Raw genomic sequence first — 25,765 nt, 5'->3', positions numbered from 1 at the left:
TGTCAAAAGGAAGCTTTTCTTTGTGTTTTGCAAAGCGCCATTGTCATAGTAAACATTTGGTGGGGGAACCACTAAGCGTCTTCCATCCATCCGTTATTGATGAGGTTGAGTAAGGACTCATCATCTGTTGACAAGGTAAACACAAGTCAGTGGCTGTTGGATAATAGCAGAGCCCTGTCCAGAGACAATGTCATCTTCTCTGAAAAAAAAAATAAAAATCCATAAATAACTGGGTTTTGTAAACACACGACAAAAGTAATCCCTAGCGAAGGATAGCCCGAATCGATAGGGCTGCCACAATCTCTGTTCTAATTTAGCGAGCTGGAGGGAGAAAAATAGAATATGATGATTGTGATTTGTCAGGAATATATTTTAAAATGAAATATTCCACCCCTGTCACATTTGCATCCTGCTCAGGGACAGTCACTGGCATTTGGCTCACTTGGAGCATTACTTTCAACTTACCTCTTTGTAATTTTTCATTTTCTCTTCTGCCAAAAGGCCATATTAGCATATTTGAATTGAAACCATCTTATTATACCTACAGCTGTTATTAACATTGTGGGGGAAATCACTCATTCATGCCAAAACCAACAAAGTTGGTGTCACTCTGCTCCTCACAATGTTTCTTGTAAAGATCCATGTTATTGAATTTTGTGAATATGCATATACATCAGTTACCTCTGTTGTGTTGATGTCCATAATCAGCAAAGTGTGCAGGTAGAGCTTTATTTTCTGTGCTCTTGTCCTGTGAGTCTCAGCTCTGAGGGCAATGTTTACCTTTAATACCACAGAAGAACTACATGTCAGGTGGAGGGAGCAGCCTCTCGAAGGAAATAGAAGTGCTGATGTCGATTTGTCTCATTGTGGGGATTATTGTGTAAAATGCCAGAGGTGAAGCAATTTAATAAAAAGGTAGACAATTCAATTAAGGTATAATAGATAGATAGATAGATAGTCTTACATTGAGCCTAAAATACTATAAAAAAAAAGGCTCATGAAAACCAAACATGCTGTTGTTGCATCTTTGACTGTATTAGACAATGGAGACTGATGTCTGAACGCAACTCTTTTTTTCGAGTTTCTCGACTCACAAGATGGTGATGTCCAGTGGCTGTCCACGCTGCTCCCCCGAAGGAGATACACAGCTTCATTGCCAAATGCTCTTCCCTCATTCAGGCATCCTTTTGACACTCCTCGCGCACTCACATTGTTCAGGCTAAATGGACACTTGGGAAGAACCTAATAGCACAATTTAGGAACTAAATAAAGGCTTTGTCTGCGGGATCAACCGTTTGGAACTACATTATAATACACATGGGTGCACCCACACACACATGCGCTCATACATGTACAGTGAAGTGAATTCATTTAGACATGCAAACAAGAACGATCACATTTTACAACATAATGGAAATGCATCAAAATAATGATGAGAGTAAAGCAATGACAATGGATTGCATTCCGCAGTTGGCTGTGTCTGTTATTTCTTGATAAGAATGTTATGATCAGATTCATAAAGCATTCCAGCGTTTTTACCTGGGAAAGCACTTGCTGACTCATCGTAATTAGCATGGGATAAGCTTCCTTGTGGTAATCATTGAGGTTTACGCACCTGCGAGTGCTATTTTATGCACATTTGAATGCCAACATTGTTGTTCAAAAAAACTTATAATTCCATAATGTTACCTTGCAACTTCACATCTTTTCTATTAAGATGGACAAACTGGTGCATACTTGAAATGCAAATGGGAAAAAGATAAACAAATGTAGACGATACCGTTAATCAATGTAGTTCTCAGTGAAGATTATGCAAATTGGAAGAAAAGTAAGGCTGGTTGTGCACAAAAAGCAGAATATACTGAACTGAACCCTAATGACGTGTGTCCTTTTTGTTATTTTCCCCTTCTGTGGTGTGGTTGTGTTGGATGTGGAGGTGATATGGTGTCTCGAGCTATGCACTACCTACAGCCACTCTACACCAAGAACCACAACAATGGGACACCCATCCACCAGAAGAGCGCGGTCATCCACTGGGCCCCCGAAGCCATCTACACGTTGTGTTACTTTATGCACTGCCCTCAGATGGAGTGGGAGAACCCCAACGTAGAGCAATCAAAAGTTTCCTTACAAACTGAGAGGTAAGATGCTAAACAGCAAAGTCAAGCAAAAGAACAATCGTCACTAGTGAATCGAAACAAACTTGCAGAGTTGGGCACTTTAGCCTATTTTCCTGGTCCTTCCTCTGTCCATGACCTGGGCTCCCTTCTGTCATTGTCCCTCCGTACTTATTCATGAAATAATCATCCTCCTTCCTCGTCTGTCCTGGTCCTTTTAAAGCGCTTTCGTCCTTGCATTCACCAGTCCGTCTCCCTCATCGTAACTCCGCCCCCACTGTGCAAGACGAGAGGCTAACGGCATAAGATTCAGAATTCATCGATACAATTTAAAGCTAATTAGCTGGCTAATTAAGTGCTCAACGCATGTTGTGTAGAGCGGGCTTCGTACGTGGTCTGTTTTTTACTCATTTTGCTAGCTTGTGGGTTTAATAATAGTATAATGCGACCGCGACAGTTAGCATCTTGACATGTGTCAGTCCGATGTAACGGAGAGAAGCCGCTAATTTTTCCGAATAAAATATTTTTCAGCCTCAAATAATAAATACACTGGAAGATTTGTTTGTTTTTTTTCTTTTGTTTGTGTGGCCCGGTGGTTGGGGACCATTGATCTATATTATAAACACCGGAAGACCCTTACTTGTCACGGTTCGCCTTACAGCGAGGAGGAGGTGGACCCAAAAGGCGAGGAGGCAGAGAGGTGAGTAACGTGAAGGGAATTTATTAACTGAAACAAACAAAGACAAACAACGTGGCATGGGGCTAGGGAACAAGGGCAACCAAAACGTGACTAACAGAAAAGGAGGACGAGGAACAGAAGCCGGGGCAAAACGCTGAGGGACGTAACGGGAACGAGAGCATGAACTTGACAGTAACATATGTGGTCGTGGAAGTCCGGAAAGTGCGGCAATGACCCGACACTGCGTTGTCGGTATGGGAAGCTTAAATAGTCCGAGTGATCAGGGGAGCAGATGGGAAACAGGTGTGTGATGAGGGTAACGGGGAACAGGTGCGTGGCTGGTGAGGACGAGTGCTGAGGGGAGGCGCTATCACAGCTGACCAAAACAAAAACAAAGTGCACATGGCAGGGAGGTGACGAAAACAATAACAAAACCGCATGACACGAAAACAATACAAAAACCCCTGTCATGCCTGACGCGGATCATGACAGTACCCCCCCCTTAAGGGACGGATTCCAGACGTCCCACAAAAAGAACAAAAAGAAAAACCATGTCCAAAAACGAGGGTGGGCGGAAGGGGTCGGACGGTGGGTCAACGACCCGTGATCGAAGCCGGTCTGGCGGATGTCCGGGAGGCCAGACCAGCGCGTCCTTTCGTGGCCATTCAGGCGGCCGTCCGGGTGGCCGAACCCGCAAGTCCAGTCGTGGCCATTCGGGCGGGCGTCCGGGAGGCCAAACCAGGGAGTCCGACTGTGGCCATTCAGGCGGGCGTCCGGGAGGCCCAGATCGCCTCATCGAGTGCGCCGCCGAGGCTAAGACGAGAAGCGGCGGCGGGTCGAGGGGCTCAGCCGAGGCAGAGGCTTGGAGCGGCGGCGGACCGGGCGCAGCCGAGACAGGAACTTGGAGCGACGGCTGGTCGTCCAGCCCCGCCGAATCAGGGACGTGGAGCGGCAGCTGGTCGTCGAGCGTCGATGAGACCGGAACGTGGATCGGCGGCTGGTCGTCGAGCGTCGACGAGACAGGAACGTGGATCGGCGGCAGGTCGTCGAGCGTTGCCGAGACAGGAACGTGGAGCGGCGGCTGGCCGTCGAGCCCCGCCGAGACAGGAACGTGGATCGGCGGCTGGTCGTCGAGCGTCGACGAGACAGGAACTTGCGACGGGTGCAGGACGTGCTCCGCCGGGACGTGAACTTGGGACGGATGCAGGGAGTGCTCCGCCTGAACGTGGACTTGATCTTGAGACGGACGCAGGACGTGCTCCGCCTGAACGTGGACTTGATCTTGAGACGGACGCAGGACGTGCTCCGCCTGAACGTGGACTTGACCTTGAGACGGACGCAGGACGTGCTCCGCCGGGACGTGAACTTGGGACGGACGCAGGGAGTGCTCCGCCTGAACATGGACTTGAGGCGGGCGCAGGACGTGCTCCGTCGGGACATAAGCTTGAGGCGGACGCAGGACGTGCTCCGCCGGGACATGAGCTTGAGGCGGACGCAGGACGTGCTCCGCCGGGACGTGAACTTGGGACGGACGCAGGGAGTGCTCCGCCTGAACATGGACTTGAAACGGACACACAGCGTGCTCCGCTGGATCGGGTACTTGGGACGCGGCCGAGGCGCCGGAAGGGGGCTCGGCCGCTGGTGAGGAACCGGTACAGGACTCTGGAGGTTGCAGCTGGTGAGGAACCGGCACTGGAGGCTGCAGCCGATGAGGAAGCGGCGTAGATTGCTGTAGCTGACGTGGAGGCGGCATGGTCTGCGCAGCTGACGTGGCGGCGACATGGGTTGCTGCAGCTGACGTGGAGGTGATTGCGGGCCGGGCGCAGCATTCGGGCCGGGCGCAGCCGCGACGGGGAACCTGATCAGCGTCAGCCCTCTTCATGTCGATCAGCTGGGCTTGAAGCGAGGAGACCTGCTTCTCCGCGTTCCTCTTGCCCTCCTCTGCCTCAGCCAGCATCTTCCGCAGAGCGTTCAGCTCATCCTCCTGCTGCCGCAAGCGAGTGGAGAGGCTCAGCTTTTGGCGGGTCTCCTCTTGGAGCAATTCCTGTGCATCCTGCAGCTGCGACTCCATTGAAGACAGGTCTTGGCTGACTTTGATGTTTCTGCCCTCGGCTTCAGTCAGCAGACTGTTGGTATTGTCCAGCTCCGACTGCATCTTGGCCAACTTGTCAGCCATCTCCCGCCTCTGCTGTTCGCTCTCTCCAAATTTGACCTGTAGCTCTCGCTGTGCTGCAGTTGAGTCTAAAGCGTCCTCCAACTCAGTCTTGAGAGCTTCCAGCTCCTCTCCAAGGTCTCTGCGCCCCTCATCTGCCTTGTTGCGAGCCTGTCTCTCCGCTTCCAGATCCTCCTGCAGCTCTGAGATCTGAGCTTCTAGTTCCCGGGTCCTCTTCTGGGCGAGGTTCTCCTCCTCCCTCCTTGCCAGTACAGTCAGCAGCTCCTCCTCTTTCTGGGCCATGCGAGCTTCCAGTTTAGCAAGGTGGGCCTGAAGTTCAGAAATCTGGTCACTGATTGAGTCCGGGTTGCGCTGGGCGTCTGGAAGACGGTAGAAATACTCGAGATCGTCCTCGTGATCCGAGTCGATGATCAGATGGGGTGGAATGACGGGTAAACCATCGATGACGTAACCTGGTGACGAGGGGAGTGTAGCAGACGTGGCGCTGAGGTGATCGGCAGGTTGAGGGAGGTTGTCCGTGCGGTGGTGTCCATGACGCCGCCGCGAGCCCCTCGCTGGGTCCTTCTTTCTCGGTCGGGTCATTCTGTCACGGTTCGCCTTACAGCGAGGAGGAGGTGGACCCAAAAGGCGAGGAGGCAGAGAGGTGAGTAACGTGAAGGGAATTTATTAACTGAAACAAACAAAGACAAACAACGTGGCATGGGGCTAGGGAACAAGGGCAACCAAAACGTGACTAACAGAAAAGGAGGACGAGGAACAGAAGCCGGGGCAAAACGCTGAGGGACGTAACGGGAACGAGAGCATGAACTTGACAGTAACATACGTGGTCGTGGAAGTCCGGAAAGTGCGGCAATGACCCGACACTGCGTTGTCGGTATGGGAAGCTTAAATAGTCCGAGTGATCAGGGGAGCAGATGGGAAACAGGTGTGTGATGAGGGTAACGGGGAACAGGTGCGTGGCTGGTGAGGACGAGTGCTGAGGGGAGGCGCTATCACAGCTGACCAAAACAAAAACAAAGTGCACATGGCAGGGAGGTGACGAAAACAATAACAAAACCGCATGACACGAAAACAATACAAAAACCCCTGTCATGCCTGACGCGGATCATGACAGTACCCCCCCCTTAAGGGACGGATTCCAGACGTCCCACAAAAAGAACAAAAAGAAAAACCATGTCCAAAAACGAGGGTGGGCGGAAGGGGTCGGACGGTGGGTCAACGACCCGTGATCGAAGCCGGTCTGGCGGATGTCCGGGAGGCCAGACCAGCGCGTCCTTTCGTGGCCATTCAGGCGGCCGTCCGGGTGGCCGAACCCGCAAGTCCAGTCGTGGCCATTCGGGCGGGCGTCCGGGAGGCCAAACCAGGGAGTCCGACTGTGGCCATTCAGGCGGGCGTCCGGGAGGCCCAGATCGCCTCATCGAGTGCGCCGCCGAGGCTAAGACGAGAAGCGGCGGCGGGTCGAGGGGCTCAGCCGAGGCAGAGGCTTGGAGCGGCGGCGGACCGGGCGCAGCCGAGACAGGAACTTGGAGCGACGGCTGGTCGTCCAGCCCCGCCGAATCAGGGACGTGGAGCGGCAGCTGGTCGTCGAGCGTCGATGAGACCGGAACGTGGATCGGCGGCTGGTCGTCGAGCGTCGACGAGACAGGAACGTGGATCGGCGGCAGGTCGTCGAGCGTTGCCGAGACAGGAACGTGGAGCGGCGGCTGGCCGTCGAGCCCCGCCGAGACAGGAACGTGGATCGGCGGCTGGTCGTCGAGCGTCGACGAGACAGGAACTTGCGACGGGTGCAGGACGTGCTCCGCCGGGACGTGAACTTGGGACGGATGCAGGGAGTGCTCCGCCTGAACGTGGACTTGATCTTGAGACGGACGCAGGACGTGCTCCGCCTGAACGTGGACTTGATCTTGAGACGGACGCAGGACGTGCTCCGCCTGAACGTGGACTTGACCTTGAGACGGACGCAGGACGTGCTCCGCCGGGACGTGAACTTGGGACGGACGCAGGGAGTGCTCCGCCTGAACATGGACTTGAGGCGGGCGCAGGACGTGCTCCGTCGGGACATAAGCTTGAGGCGGACGCAGGACGTGCTCCGCCGGGACATGAGCTTGAGGCGGACGCAGGACGTGCTCCGCCGGGACGTGAACTTGGGACGGACGCAGGGAGTGCTCCGCCTGAACATGGACTTGAAACGGACACACAGCGTGCTCCGCTGGATCGGGTACTTGGGACGCGGCCGAGGCGCCGGAAGGGGGCTCGGCCGCTGGTGAGGAACCGGTACAGGACTCTGGAGGTTGCAGCTGGTGAGGAACCGGCACTGGAGGCTGCAGCCGATGAGGAAGCGGCGTAGATTGCTGTAGCTGACGTGGAGGCGGCATGGTCTGCGCAGCTGACGTGGCGGCGACATGGGTTGCTGCAGCTGACGTGGAGGTGATTGCGGGCCGGGCGCAGCATTCGGGCCGGGCGCAGCCGCGACGGGGAACCTGATCAGCGTCAGCCCTCTTCATGTCGATCAGCTGGGCTTGAAGCGAGGAGACCTGCTTCTCCGCGTTCCTCTTGCCCTCCTCTGCCTCAGCCAGCATCTTCCGCAGAGCGTTCAGCTCATCCTCCTGCTGCCGCAAGCGAGTGGAGAGGCTCAGCTTTTGGCGGGTCTCCTCTTGGAGCAATTCCTGTGCATCCTGCAGCTGCGACTCCATTGAAGACAGGTCTTGGCTGACTTTGATGTTTCTGCCCTCGGCTTCAGTCAGCAGACTGTTGGTATTGTCCAGCTCCGACTGCATCTTGGCCAACTTGTCAGCCATCTCCCGCCTCTGCTGTTCGCTCTCTCCAAATTTGACCTGTAGCTCTCGCTGTGCTGCAGTTGAGTCTAAAGCGTCCTCCAACTCAGTCTTGAGAGCTTCCAGCTCCTCTCCAAGGTCTCTGCGCCCCTCATCTGCCTTGTTGCGAGCCTGTCTCTCCGCTTCCAGATCCTCCTGCAGCTCTGAGATCTGAGCTTCTAGTTCCCGGGTCCTCTTCTGGGCGAGGTTCTCCTCCTCCCTCCTTGCCAGTACAGTCAGCAGCTCCTCCTCTTTCTGGGCCATGCGAGCTTCCAGTTTAGCAAGGTGGGCCTGAAGTTCAGAAATCTGGTCACTGATTGAGTCCGGGTTGCGCTGGGCGTCTGGAAGACGGTAGAAATACTCGAGATCGTCCTCGTGATCCGAGTCGATGATCAGATGGGGTGGAATGACGGGTAAACCATCGATGACGTAACCTGGTGACGAGGGGAGTGTAGCAGACGTGGCGCTGAGGTGATCGGCAGGTTGAGGGAGGTTGTCCGTGCGGTGGTGTCCATGACGCCGCCGCGAGCCCCTCGCTGGGTCCTTCTTTCTCGGTCGGGTCATTCTGTCACGGTTCGCCTTACAGCGAGGAGGAGGTGGACCCAAAAGGCGAGGAGGCAGAGAGGTGAGTAACGTGAAGGGAATTTATTAACTGAAACAAACAAAGACAAACAACGTGGCATGGGGCTAGGGAACAAGGGCAACCAAAACGTGACTAACAGAAAAGGAGGACGAGGAACAGAAGCCGGGGCAAAACGCTGAGGGACGTAACGGGAACGAGAGCATGAACTTGACAGTAACATACGTGGTCGTGGAAGTCCGGAAAGTGCGGCAATGACCCGACACTGCGTTGTCGGTATGGGAAGCTTAAATAGTCCGAGTGATCAGGGGAGCAGATGGGAAACAGGTGTGTGATGAGGGTAACGGGGAACAGGTGCGTGGCTGGTGAGGACGAGTGCTGAGGGGAGGCGCTATCACAGCTGACCAAAACAAAAACAAAGTGCACATGGCAGGGAGGTGACGAAAACAATAACAAAACCGCATGACACGAAAACAATACAAAAACCCCTGTCATGCCTGACGCGGATCATGACATTACTTTAACCAAACAATGACAAACGTAGCTATTGTTACTCAACGTACTGGAACCTTTCTCAGACTGTTGTTGTCACGTAAAAGTAGCACACAAAATAAAAGAGATTTAAACATTGTATATTGAAATGTGCATTTTCAACTGACCCATCTAATTTTGTCGAACAAAAGCTTAATCCTCACACTTTATGTTAAATGCCAGCGATGGACTAATTATATATTGTTACAGTCATTTGGAGAACTTTTAGAAAGAAAAATCGAAATCTAGGACCTGTCGATTGATCTCTTAAAAAGAATGTAAAACAGCGGGGGCGCAATCAATGGGGTCGACTGGAAAAGCATTTTCATCGTTTACGTTTACCCTTTCCAAAAATACAATAGACATTCCATGTAAGCATTTTTTTCAATGATATTAGTTGTGTCCCTAATATTAGTAAACCTTACGCAGATCTGATCGGCTGGATGGGATGGGCAGATATTTAGCACTTTATGCTATTCTGTGATCGGTTGTAAGTCTGTGAGTCTTGGCGTGTCTGGGGCGGGCCAAATATTCCACCAAAATAGTCTTCAAAAAAAGTACAACTAATCCAATCTTCTCAATCTTTATTATGAGTAGTTACAGGGATTAACAGTTCTTCAGAACGTGAACAAGATTTTTGACTCGTTCCTCGCTCTCATGTTCATCAGTTGAGTAATGACGTCTGATTTCTTGAGCACCACAACATTCTATGTACATTGAAGATATGTCGGGATCTTGTTTTTTATTTCTTTATTTTAGATTAACTGTTCTTGTCGTCGCTGTCCTCTTCACAGCAGGTTTTGTAAAAGACATGATTGGGACAGGGTGACAGGATATCTTTTCCTTCTACTTGGTGTCACTTCAGAATTACATTTCTCTGAAAGCTGTCATGAGCCTGAGTTATAGTAGCCGTTTAGTGATTAAAAAAAAAAAACACACACACACAGACTCACACAAAATGTGCAGGGCAATAACAGCGCACGGTCGTTAAATTTTGATGTCAAGTAGGGCGTCGCAAAATATCATCCTGTGGGCCACAAACGACCTCTGTATTATAGCAAACAATCTTATTCAGTCGAGGGACATTCTGAACTGCCATTTTTAATAACCCAAGGTTTCTCTCTATGTCAGATTCGTTTTCACTTTTTTTCAAATAAATATATCTGTAAATGTGTCCCTAATGATGGTGTATGTGTGTTTGGGACCAGTTCAGGCTGTAGTGCGCCTTTTGCGCATAGTCCGCTGGGATTGGCTCCAGCTCCCTGCCGTGAGTCTGAACAAGATAAGCGGTGTGGATGATGACAGATATATGTAATTTTTTGGGGGGGGGCGTGGACGGGGAGGGGGGCACATTGTACAACAAAACGCTTCGCGTTCTGGTCTGTTTGGTCCAAGCTCCTGTTTTTATGGCAACCATTTCAACAACACAATGTAACTTGATTTTTCTTTCACTTGGGCTATTGTAGATGCCCGTATTGCTGGCATTGGGCGGAATCCTCATACTGCCAAAATCAGTTTTCAGGAGACCCTAAAACAACTCAACTATGAACATTGCATCATCAAAAAGAGCAAGCCATTTCAACACTTTAAATTGGTCACTATTTTGTAATATTAACACCCACACATGTGGACTGACTGAAAAAAATATGACTATTTACTAAATTGTGAAATTTGGTCATGAAGTTTCGGCCAAACGGCAGTGAGTAAAGGGGAAATATATTGAAATGTGGACATTTTTTTGTAAATGTTTACCAAGTTTAATTGTGTGGTTTGGGCTCTGTTAAGTAATAGATAACAACAATAATCCTAAAAGAGCATGCCCTTCAACTTCAGTGACAGTATCAAGGAAAAACAAAAACAAATCAAAACTCAATATCCCAATTACTAAACACGCCTTTGGTTAAAATCACTGTTGCTATTATGGAAAAATATTCCCAGTTAAGTAAGTTGTCTCATTCAATCTGTTCATACCCCCCCCAAAAAAAACAAAAACTCTTTTATTAAATCGCCCTCATAGGGGCTGGCCTGATATTGATTTATCTGTCCAACACCTGCTCCACATCTTGTATCTTGTAATAATAATTTATGCTTGATGATCACCAGGGTAATAACGTAGGCCCAAACAACTGCAGTGGCAGTCTTCTCCGTGCTTCAATTTACACCCCTCCACACAGTTTGCACCCCTCTTACCTCAGCATATACCGTATTGTGGGTATTGTATATAACTGTAGAATCCACAGGTAATTCTCTTTTATGACTCCACAGTGCTCATGAACCTCTGCAGACTGAGATTTTATTTCCTTCTTCTTCCTCAAGATCCTCCCGCACTGGCACCAGATTCCTCAGGAGTCATAGAACAGATTTTTAAAGTAATTAAAAAAAATAAACCGAATAAGTCCTTCAGATGACCTGAAGAGGTACAGGAAGGAGTCATTGCAGTGGGCCTGCAGATGCAGTCAGTATTGATTGATGCTGCAGTAGCATCATCTAAGTATGTCAGAATGATGAAAGGCTCTGGCAATGTTTTTGTGTTATTTCCCCTGATTGCTACTTTCTGGACAAGACATTTACCTGTAAATATTGTTGGGCGTTGGAGACAGTCCTCATAAATGGTGGAAGGTCAAATGTAGAATGTTCTTATTTGGCATTTCTACAGTACCTTGAGCTGTTCAGCTTTTCCTGCACTGTTGCAGAAAACCACCATAGTAACAAATGACTTGCTTATAAATCATTACATGAAACATCTACTTATATCAAATACTATTTGTCAGGTCTATAACTTTGAATACTAATAATACTTGAGATACCTACGTGGGTTTAAATATTCAATAACCACACAATCATGTGTACTTTCTGATGGCTTCATTGACCACATGCCTCATGAAAATTAATTCTGTTTTTAGAATACAAAATGAATGTAATGTCATTCGGCGTAGCTGGAGGGACTTGCCATGTTTGTAAAAATGTTGTGATGACAGCTCATTTACTTGCCTAAGTGGAGAAAAAAAAGTGCCTATTGGTATGCATGACATGTTGGTACATCAGTGAAGGTCGAAATGCAGCACCATGCATGCATATTTTCAGTCAAATGGCAGTAGTATAAACTGATGATGTGTAAATGTGTAGGACTGGTGGAGAGATGTATGTCATTCGTATGTATAATATGCGTATTTTCAACTTTTTCATTTTTTGTATGAGGTTGCCTTTGCACTAGTATTGAATTCAGGGATACTCCTCATCTCTAACCGTGTAAACATTGGGGTCAGGATCAACCATATGGTTGTCATTTCCTGCATCTGTCTCAGCAGGACTGCTAACAAGTACACCCTCACTTACCACCTTACAGCACAGTATGCTGGCATGTGATAAAGATGCAGTCCATCTGCTTGTTTGGCTTCTATTACAAAGTGTTTGTGTGGTTGTGTAATCCAAGCACATTACAAGGGTGTACCATAACAACATATTACACTACGATAATTCAACAAATCTTAATCCATTATATATTGCCATACTTTTTACCATTAACCATATAGTTGCCATATTTTGGAGAATTGAAATGTAACCACAATAGATAAATAAATCTAACTAGGGTGCAATGCCACACTAGTGTGCCTTAATATTATGGGGTATTTGGGATTATATATATATATATAAATAAAAAAACTTGAAAGCAAAAAACAAAACAACTAATGTGCAAAGTAAGAAAGAATTTGGTGAACTGACTCACCGCCATGGACGACAGGTCTCACGCCAATGCCCAGGGACTGACTAAAGCAGGGGTGTCAAATTCATTTTTGCCGCGGGCCACATGGTATTGACGGTTCCCTTCGGAGGACCTATATGACCGTGTAACCAAATATTTAATCGACGGATATTACATATACACAACAAATTGTTGAATAACTAGTTTTGAAATCAGAGGCCAGGCTGTTTTTTTTATTATTACACTTGTTTTAAGTGGTGGGTTGGTAATAATAAAGCTTGCAATAGCTCAATATTTTTAAAAATTGAGACAATTTACAATTCTGGAATTTCAGCAAGAAACATTAAGTTGATGCTCATAATTTTCTTTCGAGGGCCACATAAAATGATATGGCGCCCTGGCCTTGAGTTTGACACCTGTGGATTAAAGAAACTGCCTACCATTGCGAGGTGTAGCCCACCTAACTCATCAAATTCAACCGGGAAAGGCCTCAAGCCTAGTTATAACGAGGAGAAGCGGTATTGAAAATGGATGGATTGATATATTTGAGTGAATCCATTCTTTCCGCTTTGAATTTGTATAGAAGTGCAAAATCATGAACAATTATGAAAGCTCTTTTTAGCCACACAGTAGATAAATCTGACTATGTGTCAGCGTAAGCCATACCCTATAATGTTCATGCAATTTTCTCACAGCAGCACATCTCTATTGCGTGTTTTTTTTTTGTCTTTGATTCCATTTTCTTAGCAGGGGTCATCTTTTACTCAAAGACCATCTCGCTGGGCAATTGCACGAAGATAAAATGCAAATTGTTTTTGAGTTTTTGTTTTTTTTACCATCTGCAGTTTTGTGCATACCTGCTGATGCGCACATGTGTCTCGATCTCCCCCCACAGGCCGTTCATGGTGCTACCGCCTCTGATGGAGTGGGTGCGTGTGGCGGTTGTTCACACTGAGCACAGACGGAGCTTCTCTGTGGACAGCGATGATGTTCGGCAGGCTGCCAGGCTGATCCTGCCTGGAGTGGACTGCGAGCCCCGCCAGCTCCGGTACAGCTGCAGTCCTCTTGGCTTGGCAGCGCGCACACACAAACACACACGTGCATGCACACACATGCACGCGCCTTCCAAAACGCAATTCATGTCAGCAAGGAATTTTATTGTGTCTCGTAAAAAATTCAAACTTTGTGTTTTGTGTGATCAGTTGCGCATTACGCTCATCAAAACATCCACCTTACTCACTTGGTGCGCTTTTCCCTTCAGAACGGATGACTGCTTCAGCGCCTCAAGGAAGCTGGATGCTGCCTCAACTGAGGCACAGCTCCTGCAGAACTTGGGCTTCCATATGCTCAGCTGTGGACGCACAGACTTGGTGAAGCAGGCTGTCAACCTGCTGGGGCCGGATGGTATCAACAGCATGAGTGAGCAGGTCAGAGACAGTCAGCTCACTTCAATAATTCATATTAAAGCGCATTTACACTTGCTGAATGTGCACAGAAAGTTGTCACACTGCTTGTGGAACCGAAAAATATTTGTAAATGGTGGCATTATGCAGACATGCACATATGACAGAGTAGATAAAAAAAGTCTACACACCCCTGTTCAAATGCTACTTCAATAAAAATGATTACAAAACGTTTTCCACAATTAAGCTGAGCAATAAGATACACAACTCCTTTGCATCCTTTCTTGAGGAGAACTAACATAGAGGGTGGCGGTGAAATAATGTGATTACACAATTCTAAATACTAGAATGTTCCTATGGTCAGAGTTAAGCAACCACATTTAAACTCATATTAAATGGGAGTCAGCACACAACAGCTACCATTAAGAGTCCCTCTTCATAATCCCAATAAATTTCAGCTGTTTCTAGAGGGCTTTTCCTGTACAATTTACAATTTTCCTGTATTTTTTTTTTTGTTTGCTAGCAGAAGCCAGGTTTCAAACTAAATAACTGCTATTTCAAACTGTTCATAAATTCCTCCACCTTGTTTAAGGCCCTAGTTCCAGTTGAAAACAAATGCTGGCACCACCATGCTTCCCTGTAAATTGTGTTTGCACCAAACATACATTTTGGAAAAAACATTTCCTTATTTTCATTGGAATACGTAAAAAAAAGCTTGCAAATACTGAAAATGTGTTTTGGTAGTTCCATCTCTGTGCAACATTCTAAAGAGATCCCCCCCAAAAAAGAACTGTATCAGGTTCAAAATGTAGGAAAAAAAAATATTTTTATGATGAATTGCTTTTCCCCACCACTGCAGTTTATTGGAGATCAGTGAAGTTCCAGGGTCGGATTTAGGAAAAAAAAAATAACCTTGGTCCAGAGGCGAAGAACAAAGGATGTGAATTGATCCCCCGCCCCCTTGTAACTTGAAAAATAGCTTGTAACCACCTGACTCTGAGTGCACTGTATTTGAAAGCGGGTGACATATTTGTAAACTAGATATTGTCAGTATTGTTTAATGCTATAGACATCTTGGTCGCATGACTGACGACCGGTCCAGGTTTTACCTTGAATCAGCTGGGAGAGGCTCCAGCACCCCACAACACTGAACAGGATGAGCGGTGTACATGATTGATGGATGTTGGCTGCAATATTAAATTCATATCCATATATCCAAAGTTGATCCTGTCCAAGTTTATGGGTGAGCTGGAGCGTATGCCATCTGACTTTGAGCAAGGTACACCCTAAATTGTAAGTATATAAACACTGGCGTTCAAATATGGACAGTTGAAAGTCTCTTCAATCAACCTAATGTCACCGTAGTACCACAGTAACTACACATGACTGAAGTTATTAAGGTCATGCTCGCTACATTCTCTATAATGCTGCCCAAAAATGTAAATTCCATGACTAAAGCACGTCATAATTCACCATTTTTTTTCTGAAATATTGTTAACACAAGGCTACATTTCTGCCACTTGACCGTCCACACTTGTGAAGCAATACCAAAGTACACATGTGATGTTATGCAAAAATGTCAGCAAATATCTTCAGTTATGACGCAGCTGCTCTTGTGTTCGGCGATTGTGCTCATGCAGGGGATGACCCCACTCATGTATGCTTGTGTCCGTGGAGACGAGGCCATGGTGCAGATGCTGCTGGATGCCGGCGCTAATATTAACAGTGAGGTTAGTGTTTTGGGTGCCGTGTTTCTGGAATGTTTCAAGTTCAACTGCAAAATAATGTGTATCCACGATACCAAAACATTGTCGTGAAAATAATATGTTTCATGGTCCCGACATCAAAGCTGTTGCTGTGAAAGAACCCGACTTCTCATTGTTTTTAGGTCTAGCGCAATACGTTGAGAAAAAAATATATCTTGACTCTCATCTCTCTCATAGTCCTCTCCGTGTATTGTACTGTTCATTAAATTTTAGGCAAGCCCCCTCTCTGTCCATTTGTAAAACCTGTTTGAAGACACATTTTTATTCTTTAGCTTTCGACTCAACACGAGACTTTCACTGTCTCTGCTGTTCTTCTGGTATCTATTGTAAATATGTTTATTTGTTTTAATTTGTGATCTAATTACCTGCTAATTTATATGATGGCATTTGGAAAGCGCTTTGTTACAGCTCCAGCTGTTGTGAAATGCGCTATATTAATAAAATTGTATTGTATTGTATTGCATTGCACTGCTGGGAGGTGTTTTTGTTCACCCATGAAACCAAAGAATAATATAAATCTTTTGTGTATTACATAATACACTTTGTATGTGCCGAGCAGTTGCACACTAAGGCAAACTCACATGACACTTATATTAATTATATTTCCTAATTCAACACTAAAGAAGAAAGAGCAACATTTGTTTTCTGCGACACCATTCTTTACGGGTTTTTTTTTCTTTTGTCATTGTCAAAAATGTTCTTTCAATGCATTATACAAAATTGGACCTCATGATTTTGCTTTCAAACAAACAAGGGGCAGTCTGAGGAGTTTTTCAAATCTGGGGTTTGTTAATCCCACATCCAGGACTGGCCTTTGAGCTCTTTCAGTTGTGCAGGAAAATCATCTTAAAGGCTTAGTGGGCATTAAATAATTGACTTCTGCAACAAAGCCAACACTTTTTTGACTGTTGTTTGATTGTACTGATTTAAAAGGGCGAAAAAGTAATGTCATTTAGTTTCGGGAACATCCCGCAAAATCCATCGAAGAGGTGAGATGTATTGAGATGTTTGAGACAACATCAAGTTAAAGCCTCTTGATCGTGTCCATTTTCACCTCAGCAACATGCATCATCAACCATTGTGCCAGCTTTGATTTGCAGTTCTCTGACACTCGGCCAAAGCACAAAGACACGCTAAGTGCAATTTATGCATCACTTAGCCTTTAATTGATTAGTTAATCATGTTAAGTTCTTTTTATCGCATCACGCATTCTCAACTGTAAAAAATGTGTGTTCATTAGCATCAAGGATCTCACTTTTATTTATTTTCGTTTCGAGGGATAACCCTGAGGTAGGTCAAAGCCCTTGTTAGAGAAAACACAGTGGAGGCGGGAGAGATCAAAGAAAAGCCATTAGAATGAGGCCTAACTAGACAGATCAATTTATTGTGTTCATTAGAAGGTCAACATGCTGACAGGTTGTCCTCTGCAGCCCCAGGCCTCTTAGATGATTACTCCAGTGCTTTCGGTCCTCCCTGTAGTAGCTCGTCTTGTGCTTGCTTGGCCATGTCGTCGTTTTTTAATGGCTTCATGTCTCTCTCCCTCATCTCCCTTTCATGTCCCCCCCCCCATCCCCTCCTTCAACAACCACCCTCCCGATGTCCATTCCCCAGGTGCCAAACTCAGTGCACAGGCACCACTCAGTCTTTCCCGAAACGCGGCAGGCGACGCCCCTCACTTTTGCTGTGTCACATGGACATGTGCCTGTGGTGCAGGTAGTGATGTCCTCTCTCATCTGTTGACTCTCTCTGTGCTTCAGCTCATGGTTGGTCATCATTTTCATATCAATCAACGGTCATCTTCTGTCTTTGTATTTCCATTTTGACATGATCGAGAAGGGGTTTTGTTGCGAACAATTGCATGTCCATTTGCCTTTTCCAGCAAATGGAACAGGCTTCATTAAGTAAATGGAAAGGTGAACCATGGCTAACTAAAGGAATCAAACTCATTTAACTAATTCAGTCTGCCCTCTCAATGATGTGCACACTCTGGATTTGTGTAATTTAATTTGAACGTAAAATGATTTAAACATGTGCCGGGGCGTTTTGATCTCTCAGTGAATAAATAGCATTAAGAATTAAAAAGAGAGCTACAACATGAAATCATTTCCCAAGCTTTTTACTGTAAAACGTTTCTTGTTACGAGTGTTTAACTATAGCAGCGCATGGTTATATGGGTTAATATGCAAGATACTTTTGAGGTATAAAACAGTAAAGGATTCCTTATGTACAGTTTTGATTGTCAAGTGTTTTTTTTTTTTTTTTCAAAACTGGATATTTCTAACAAGTTTCTTCGCTTGACACAACCTCATATTTATCGTGTCTAACTACTACTAGTGTTACTACTGTTGGCTACTGTGTTTTTACATTTTTTTAATGTGGACATGAGCGCTTATTAATTATAAATGAATCTGTGGATGCTCAGTGCATCTCTTTGTTTTGACTCACCGTCTGCCCGTTTTGTGCTCGGCTAAAGATAGTGAGTGGCAGCTGGCTTTCGTTCCATTCTTAATGCAACAAGAACACAATTAATTCCACGTCCAGCTGTATTCTAAGTTAGCCATCAAACATTCATGAACTGAGTCTTACGTGTGAGAGAAGCTCAAAGTCTCTGAGCTAAGACTTCTTTTCCCCTCTCTTCCCATCATGACTTCCTCTGCAAACCCACCTGAACTCCGCAGCTGCTTCTGGATGCCAAAGCCAATGTGGAAGGCTCCCTGCAGGACGGGATGGAGAACTACACCGAGACGCCGCTGCAGCTGGCTGCTGCTGCAGGTACACTCAAAGACGCTGGCTCGTCTTCCGCACAGCTGCTCCTCCTAATCCATTTTTTACACCTTCACCTGTATGACAGCCTCATCGTTGGCTGAATCATGACTCAGAGGCAAATTTGTCCTCCGAGCTGGCAGAGACTTTCCGTTTCTTTTTTTATTCTGTTCAGTGTGCGTGTATATTTGCTTTTCATGCTCAGGCAACTTTGAGCTGGTGAGCCTGCTGCTGGAGCGGGGGGCCGACCCCATGTTGGGAACCATGTCCCGCAATGGCATCTCTACTGCACCACAGGGAGATATGAACTCTTATAGCCTGGCAGCTGCACACGGACACAGGTGATGTACCTTTACGGTAAAACCTAACTTAAATGCTCAGCCACCATTACACACCCACGGATGAGTCAGCAGCATACAGCCTCACTCACTGTTGCGCCTTCTCTGTATACACTATAAATTGCATACTCTACACTTCACAAACTCATCTTCTCAGCAGTTTAAAGGACCATGAAATTAGCACATGGAGAGTGTTTTTTTTTTGTTTGTCATTACATGATTAACATTCTGTAACAAAAGTGCAATTTTTTTTTAGTCCATTTTGTTGATCTCAACACTGTGAAAACAGTAACTTTTGTTTTTACATGTCAGATAATGCTTTTCTTTTGTCAATTGATGTACATTAACATTATCCACGTTTTTTTTTTTATAATTAGAAAACAACTTTACAGAGTGAGGGGGCATTGCGCCGCATTGCATATGTAACCTCAGAATAACCAGCAGAATTTAATGCAAGCAATCTCTTCACTAGTGTTCTGTTGTATGTCACTTTTTTAAAAGGCTGAGTCCTGAGGATAGTGAGATACTCGAGGTTGGAATAAGTCTGCTGAAAGTTTTGCAGGAATGCGATTGTAAGATATCAGCCAGATTGCAAAACTGGGGTGTGGGCGGGGCTTTGTTTTGGGCCTGCACGCACAGATAATTTGTGCTAAGTCTGTGGCAGAGAGTGGACAGTGCTTTCTCCTTGTGCTGTGAAACATGACAGGTCAGTGGGAGCACACTCCTTGTTCTCGGTCAATGGGCCACAGCTTCGCTACGAGCAGAATTTCATTATATGGTTTTGTTTGTTGTTGTTGACCGAAAAAAATAAATATTTTCAAGAAAAATATTCACTTTTGTTTTTAATTTTGTTATTAGCACTTAAGTATGTCACCACACAAAACACTACAAATGAGTATAACACAGCTCATTTGTCTCATATTTGTAGATTACTGCTGCAAACTGCCATGAGAAAAGCTGACACTGGCTCATTTGCATATGGAAAGGTGATTGAAAGTTGGGTCTCCGCTAGCAAGTTGGCAGCAGGCCGTCACTCTGAGCCGAGTGAAAAGGGGAAGTGGAGTGGTGTTTAGATGCATGACATGAGAAACAACTTGATATATTTTATATTTATTTTATATTTCAGGGGGCAAGCAAGACATTAAGACAGTAAGAAGTGGAGTGCAGGAGACAACCATGAAGTAAAACAAATATGTGTAATAAAATAGATTTGCGGGGAGTGGGAGTGTTAATTTTGGTTGACACAACATTTATTTGAGGGGACCAGTCCCCCTCTTGGCCCTGCCTAGACTGGACCTGGTGTGAACTGATATCAAAATAATCACGACTACCTAAACAAAGACATGTTTTGTACTATTACTGCTACTACATCGCAACAGGTATTTTTGCGTTTATAGTCAAACTGTCTGCAGCATTACAGAAGATGTCCATTCATTGAGAAATAAGGATGGTAAAAGTATTAAGCTTGTTTTTTTTTTTTTTTTTTTACTTCCAGAAACGTCTTTCGGAAGCTGTTGTCACACACAGAGAAAGGTAAAGGAGATGTCTTATCCCTGGAAGAGATTCTGGCAGAAGGATCAGAGCTGGAGGGAAGAAGTTCTACTGAGACGGACCTTATACGAACGGGGAAGGCCAAACTGAAAGCCCTAAAAGAAGCCATGTACCACAGTTCAGAACATGGACATGTAGACATCACCATAGACATACGGAGCCTTGGTTAGTTGCAGTAACGTATTAAAAACTTGAACTCAGTATGTAGTTTCACAATATTTGATGACCACCTGATGTCTTGTTGTTTTTCCCTTCCATTGTTACATCCATCCCTCTTGCCAGGGGTGCCTTGGACTTTGCACACATGGCTGGAGTCTCTGCGCACATGTTTCTCCCAGCACCGCCGGCCACTGATCCAGTGCCTCCTCAAAGAATTTATCTGCATTGAGGAAGATGAGTACACTGAGGAGCTCATCACGCATGGCCTGCCTCTCATGTTCCAGATCCTCAGAGCCAGCAAGGTACGCGTTGTCACATCATGCAGCAACCGCTCGTTATAGTCATTGTCAACTGTAAAAATTTGAAAGTGGGCCACACGGAACTCAAATGGTTTGCCATTTATATACATTCAAACATGGTTCAAAATGACCCGAAAAAGTCGGGCCTCCACTTGCCCAACTATTTCATCATACGTTTCCCAGTCTGTTTTGCATGCTCCCTCCCCCCCCTTTATTCATTTATTTTTTTGTAAACATACACACCTCACAAGGGTATCAATTGATGATAAACCTAAGAGGCTTAAGAGCTGGTTAAACCTCAGGTTTTCTCAAAGTACTTGCGGCTAAAGACGAACTGTGGGTTTCCATTCTAGACCTGGATTTGACACCTTTGTCATATAGGCAGATTTATATTTTGTGCTTCAAACTGTAGACATTAAACTGAAACTTTTTTACTGGAAGCACTCTTCATCATATTGATGCTTTATTTCATGATTTATTGTTATTCTAGTTTACTATTGACAACACTTGTTTGAATTATTTTTGTTCTGATACGACTCTAAACTGTCCTGTACTGTACTGTGTTATTCCAGCTCTTCCACTCATCGGATTAACTGTATTGTTTTATAACATTGATAGTTGGCAACTATTGGAATGGACTTTTTTCGGTTGACATTTGTAATGGGGAAGCTTAATTGGAACTAATTGACTTTGGAAAGGCCTCCTGGAATTGTGAAATGTTTGCTATTTAAGGCTGCAGTTGTACTGTAGTTTGCTCAATGTACAGTATATCAGAACTATTTATTCCGAGTTGATGTTACTAGCTGTTTGCTGGTGTCATGCCTCATTAAGCGCAAACAGCCTTATTGCACACAGGGGGGCTTGTAGCGAATTGCACTGTTCCTCCTTTCCCCTTCTGCTTGGCAACTCAAACACGCACATGAGAGCTGCGAATAACTGTCATGGAATCCATGTCTTTCCTGTTTTTTCACTCGTCTCTTAGGGAATTCAGGTGTAAAACAGATCTGATATATGTCAAACACTAATTCTTATGTGTGAAATGAAATCCATGCTGACTCTGTTGTGTATATTTTGTATTTTGCCAGAATGAAGTGATCAGCCAACAGCTGTCAGCCATCTTCACTCAGTGTTATGGGCCCTACCCAATCCCCAAACTTGCAGAGATAAAACGCAAACAGTCGTCACGCCTCGGTGAGAGCATGTCACTTTGTTTTGAAGCAATATGCTTTTCTGCTGAATCCTTTTGTACTTGGCATGAAAATAAAAACAGAATTTGAGCTGTGTAAAGGCAAATCTCCAAGGAATTGTTGGGTCAACTCTCACTGTACGCTTTATGAATGTAATGAGGACCGAGCGCCATCTCGTGGCCAGAAATAGGAAGTCACAGATAATTCACCTTCGTCGCGGATGTTTACAGTATGTCGATTTTCTAACTGGAGAATCTTTGTGTCTTTTAGATCCCCACTTCCTGAACAATAAAGAGATGTCGGATGTGACCTTTTTGGTGGAGGGGAAGCCTTTTTATGCCCACAAAGTCCTTCTTTTCACAGCCTCCAATAGGTAACTCTCAACAAGAAATATTTTATTCATGTTTATTATGATCAGTAACACCTAAAATGTCATTTGAGTCTTGACATGACAATGCTTTTATATTCAGAGAAGTGATGCATCCATTTCATATGTCAATAAACGACTTTTCATGTCAATATCTTTTTGTGAAGGTTCAAAACGCTCCTTGCAAATAGGCCCTGTGGTGAAAACACCTGCATTGAAATAAGCCATGTGAAATACCACATTTTTCAGGTAATTACTGAACTCCAAACCCCGTGTTCATGTTTGTGTTCACAATGTATGTATCCATGCGTGGCAAATAGCTTTGCTTTTATTCCCTCTCAGCTTGTGATGCAGTATCTCTACTGTGGAGGAGCAGATGCTTTGCACATTAGGAACCCTGATGTTATGGAGGTTAGCTCACTCTTCCCTTAAATTGTATTTTTGTCGTTGTTTTTTAATCCTTTTGAAAGAAATTCAATGAAAGGGAAATGAATGGAAAAATGTCTGTGCACATTACACATAGATAGATAGATAGATGGATGGATGGATGGATGGATATAGTTATATAGAAGCTGTTGCGGTGTAACTGTACTTTAATGCATGTGTGCAAGTGTACAAGTTTGCACAATCGTAGATTTAGGCCTCTTTGGCACACATAATTTGATATGTGACTTGAGCTAGACTATTATATCACTGTGACCTTTCTACTTTTCTGAGACTAATCAAGATGATTCTGTCCAAATTATTCAGAACCTAATGCTTCCACATTTTCTTGCAGCTTTTATCTGCATCTAAATTCTTCCAGTTGGAAGCACTGCAGAGGCATTGTGAGATCATCTGCACGAAGAACATAAACACAGATACTTGCGTGGAGATCTACAACCACACCAAGGTACAAATAAAACAAAAGTTTTTTCACATTGATAAAAATTGAATGACAACCCTTTCCTTACTTTTTGCTCAGTTTCTAGATGCACCAGACCTAGCATCCTACATCGAGGGCTACTTCCTAAAGAACATGGTCATGCTGATAGAGCTGGAGCCATTTAAACAGCTGCTGTATGATGTACCTCCGGATAGCCCCAGCTATAACATCCTCCAGAACTTGGAGAAAACTCTGGCTGTTCGTATCCAGTCCATCCACTTGTCCTCATCCAAAGGATCCGTCGTTTGAACTCCTAAAGTGATAGAGCAGACTTGGATACAACTGGAGGATCTTTGCAATAAAAACAAAAATATATTGGAATGGCTGTCCATTGTTGCATAGTAGTGACAGTCATAAAATAGCTACACTTTCCCACAATGTAACAATGACAAAAATACTTCACGTCAACTCATCAAAGATGCAGTGTTTGTTCCATGTTGATTTATGGACACTGACAGGAAGGATGTGGCTCTATCTTTTGAGAGATTTACTAGGCTTTTTGTAAACAAATATACAGTACCACTGATGATCCTTCCCAGGCTGTGAGGATAAGTTGCTGGTGTCTAATGTTGTGTTTACTTGCTCACTCATCTGTGTTATTACATTTGTATTGTCAGTCCTGATGATTACCGTACTCTTTAAGGCCAAAAGACTGACCTGGAACACAACATAGAGTGGCATCATTGAGATTTATGTGGAAATCAGAACTTGGATTTCCTCACTACTCTGTAAATATTGTTGATAAAATCAGATTTAACTATAATGTAAGTCACTGTATATATTTGTTTTCTCATGTGTCTCACTGTTGAATCTTGCTGTTCAAGAAAAGCTATCTATGTGTAAATGTTGCATGTCAAAGGGAGCGTGTTGGAGAATTAAGCTTGGTGCTTTGCCGAAGAATGAGTATTGAGTGAGAATTGAGTTGTCATCAGCATGGGTCACTAAATGTGTAAAAGTCTAACAGTCTTGTCATTCTTGGTGAGAGGCGGAAGGCGTGTTTAATCATGAAATAGAGACGCTGTCTGCTGTGATCGAGAATTGTGAAACTACATGCCGTGTATGTATGTGTGACTTATTTTTCCTCCATAAAGAGAACTAATAATGTGCAACAAGCTGCTGTCTCTAACTCGCTCAAAAGAAATCGAAAAAATACCCACAAGGGGGCATCCTTTATTCTGATTGATGTATAAAAAAAAATGCCTCTCACCTGCTGAAAGGTACACATCGCAGTTGGAGAGGTTTTATTTAGCAGCCAGCTGATGTCGTTACGTTTAATAGATTAAATCAAATGACAGAAAAACGTTTTACAAGTAAATTGAAATTAATTACATTCTGCTAAAGATTTTTTCGTCTCAGTGTGAGTGACTACTAAATAGCATCGAGGAAAATAAGAGTGAAAAATGGGAAGAGAAGTAGAGAGACAGAAGAGAAAAACATGTTACGCTCAGAAGCATGTAGTGCACTATGAATGGATAAAGTAAACACAACTAAGTTTTTAATACATATTTTAGTGCAGTTAACGTTATTTGTAAATGTTTATTTCAGTGATTGTCACTTTCTGTTCCTGAAAATTACATCCCCGTTGCACAGGGCTCAGGTAACAACCAATCACGACTCACGTGTTTTCTGAAGCTGAGCCAGGATTGGATATTAGCTGAGCCCTGAGCAACTGTGATGTCATTGTCAGTCGACAGCAAGTGGCATCATCACGATCCAACCCCAAAAGAGATGTATAAATACAGTTGTATTTTAATGCTTAACTCATATTCCACAAATGCAATATTAACCAGAATGCCATGTTTCGATTAGTGGGGCTGCAGGGAACATATTTTTGTAAAGAAAATTTCGGTGTTGACTTCCCCATTATTTTGTTGAAAACTTAACCTATTGAATCACACTAAATCTTCATGCATTACAACATATCATAGGAAGAAACCGTGAAAATGTGTCCTTGATGGGCTGTGAGCTGCAGGGAAGATGACGTCATGTTTTGCGCAAGTGGATACCTAGTGATTGACTGTCTTGTGTACTCACCAGTCAGTTCACTAAAGGATACCCACGCCTGTAAAGAGAAAGGGTAAAAAAAATAAAATAAGAATCAAGTGGCGCTTTGAAAGAACAGGCCTATCTTTGTTCTCCAGCATCCCTCCTTAAAAGTGAATCTCGGGTCAGGCAACTGCTGCTGTGAATGAAAGGCTACCAAAATAAAAGCAAGCTTATTTGCTGCCTAAGTATGTTACTATGCACCTGATCGAGCTACATGATGACCTGACGGTTCGTTTTTTCCCACTCATTACTCTCATGTTTGACGTTTGCAGTGAGTGTGTCTGGCCCAGAATCTATGAGGGAAGGGGTGAAGGCCATTGTTAAGGTGTTGCTATGGTTACATCACCCACAAGACAATGCTGTAT

The 25,765-nt window shown here is 44.8% G+C and overlaps 1 protein-coding gene across 3 annotated transcripts in view; it reads left to right on the top strand.

The window, feature by feature from the left end:
- The window catches only part of abtb3b (ankyrin repeat and BTB domain containing 3b), a 78,335-nt gene extending 53,880 nt beyond the window's left edge, over nt 1-24,455 (top strand). The window contains exons 3-17 of one of the 3 annotated variants that reach the window (XM_088298610.1): nt 1,937-2,141; nt 13,492-13,644; nt 13,858-14,023; nt 15,640-15,729; nt 17,377-17,478; nt 18,444-18,537; nt 18,734-18,869; nt 20,362-20,582; nt 20,700-20,878; nt 21,961-22,066; nt 22,333-22,435; nt 22,597-22,678; nt 22,772-22,840; nt 23,208-23,321; nt 23,394-24,455. In XM_088298610.1, coding sequence (XP_088154736.1) covers nt 1,937-2,141; nt 13,492-13,644; nt 13,858-14,023; nt 15,640-15,729; nt 17,377-17,478; nt 18,444-18,537; nt 18,734-18,869; nt 20,362-20,582; nt 20,700-20,878; nt 21,961-22,066; nt 22,333-22,435; nt 22,597-22,678; nt 22,772-22,840; nt 23,208-23,321; nt 23,394-23,603 — 2,030 coding nt within the window. In that variant the 3' untranslated portion in view covers nt 23,604-24,455. Of the gene's footprint in view, nt 1-1,928; nt 2,142-13,491; nt 13,645-13,857; nt 14,024-15,639; nt 15,730-17,376; nt 17,479-18,443; nt 18,538-18,733; nt 18,870-20,361; nt 20,583-20,699; nt 20,879-21,960; nt 22,067-22,332; nt 22,436-22,596; nt 22,679-22,771; nt 22,841-23,207; nt 23,322-23,393 lie in introns of all 3 variants that reach the window. The other 2 variants (XM_088298609.1, XM_088298611.1) reach the window with 2 other exon arrangements.
- Nucleotides 24,456-25,765: the final 1,310 nt, after the last annotated feature.

This window comes from Idiotropiscis lumnitzeri, chromosome 6 (assembly GCF_059441095.1).
Source record: "Idiotropiscis lumnitzeri isolate Australia: NSW breed Sydney's pygmy pipehorse chromosome 6, RoL_Ilum_1.0, whole genome shotgun sequence".
NCBI lineage: Eukaryota > Metazoa > Chordata > Actinopteri > Syngnathiformes > Syngnathidae > Idiotropiscis > Idiotropiscis lumnitzeri.
This window is presented reverse-complemented; position numbering and strand designations above follow the sequence as displayed.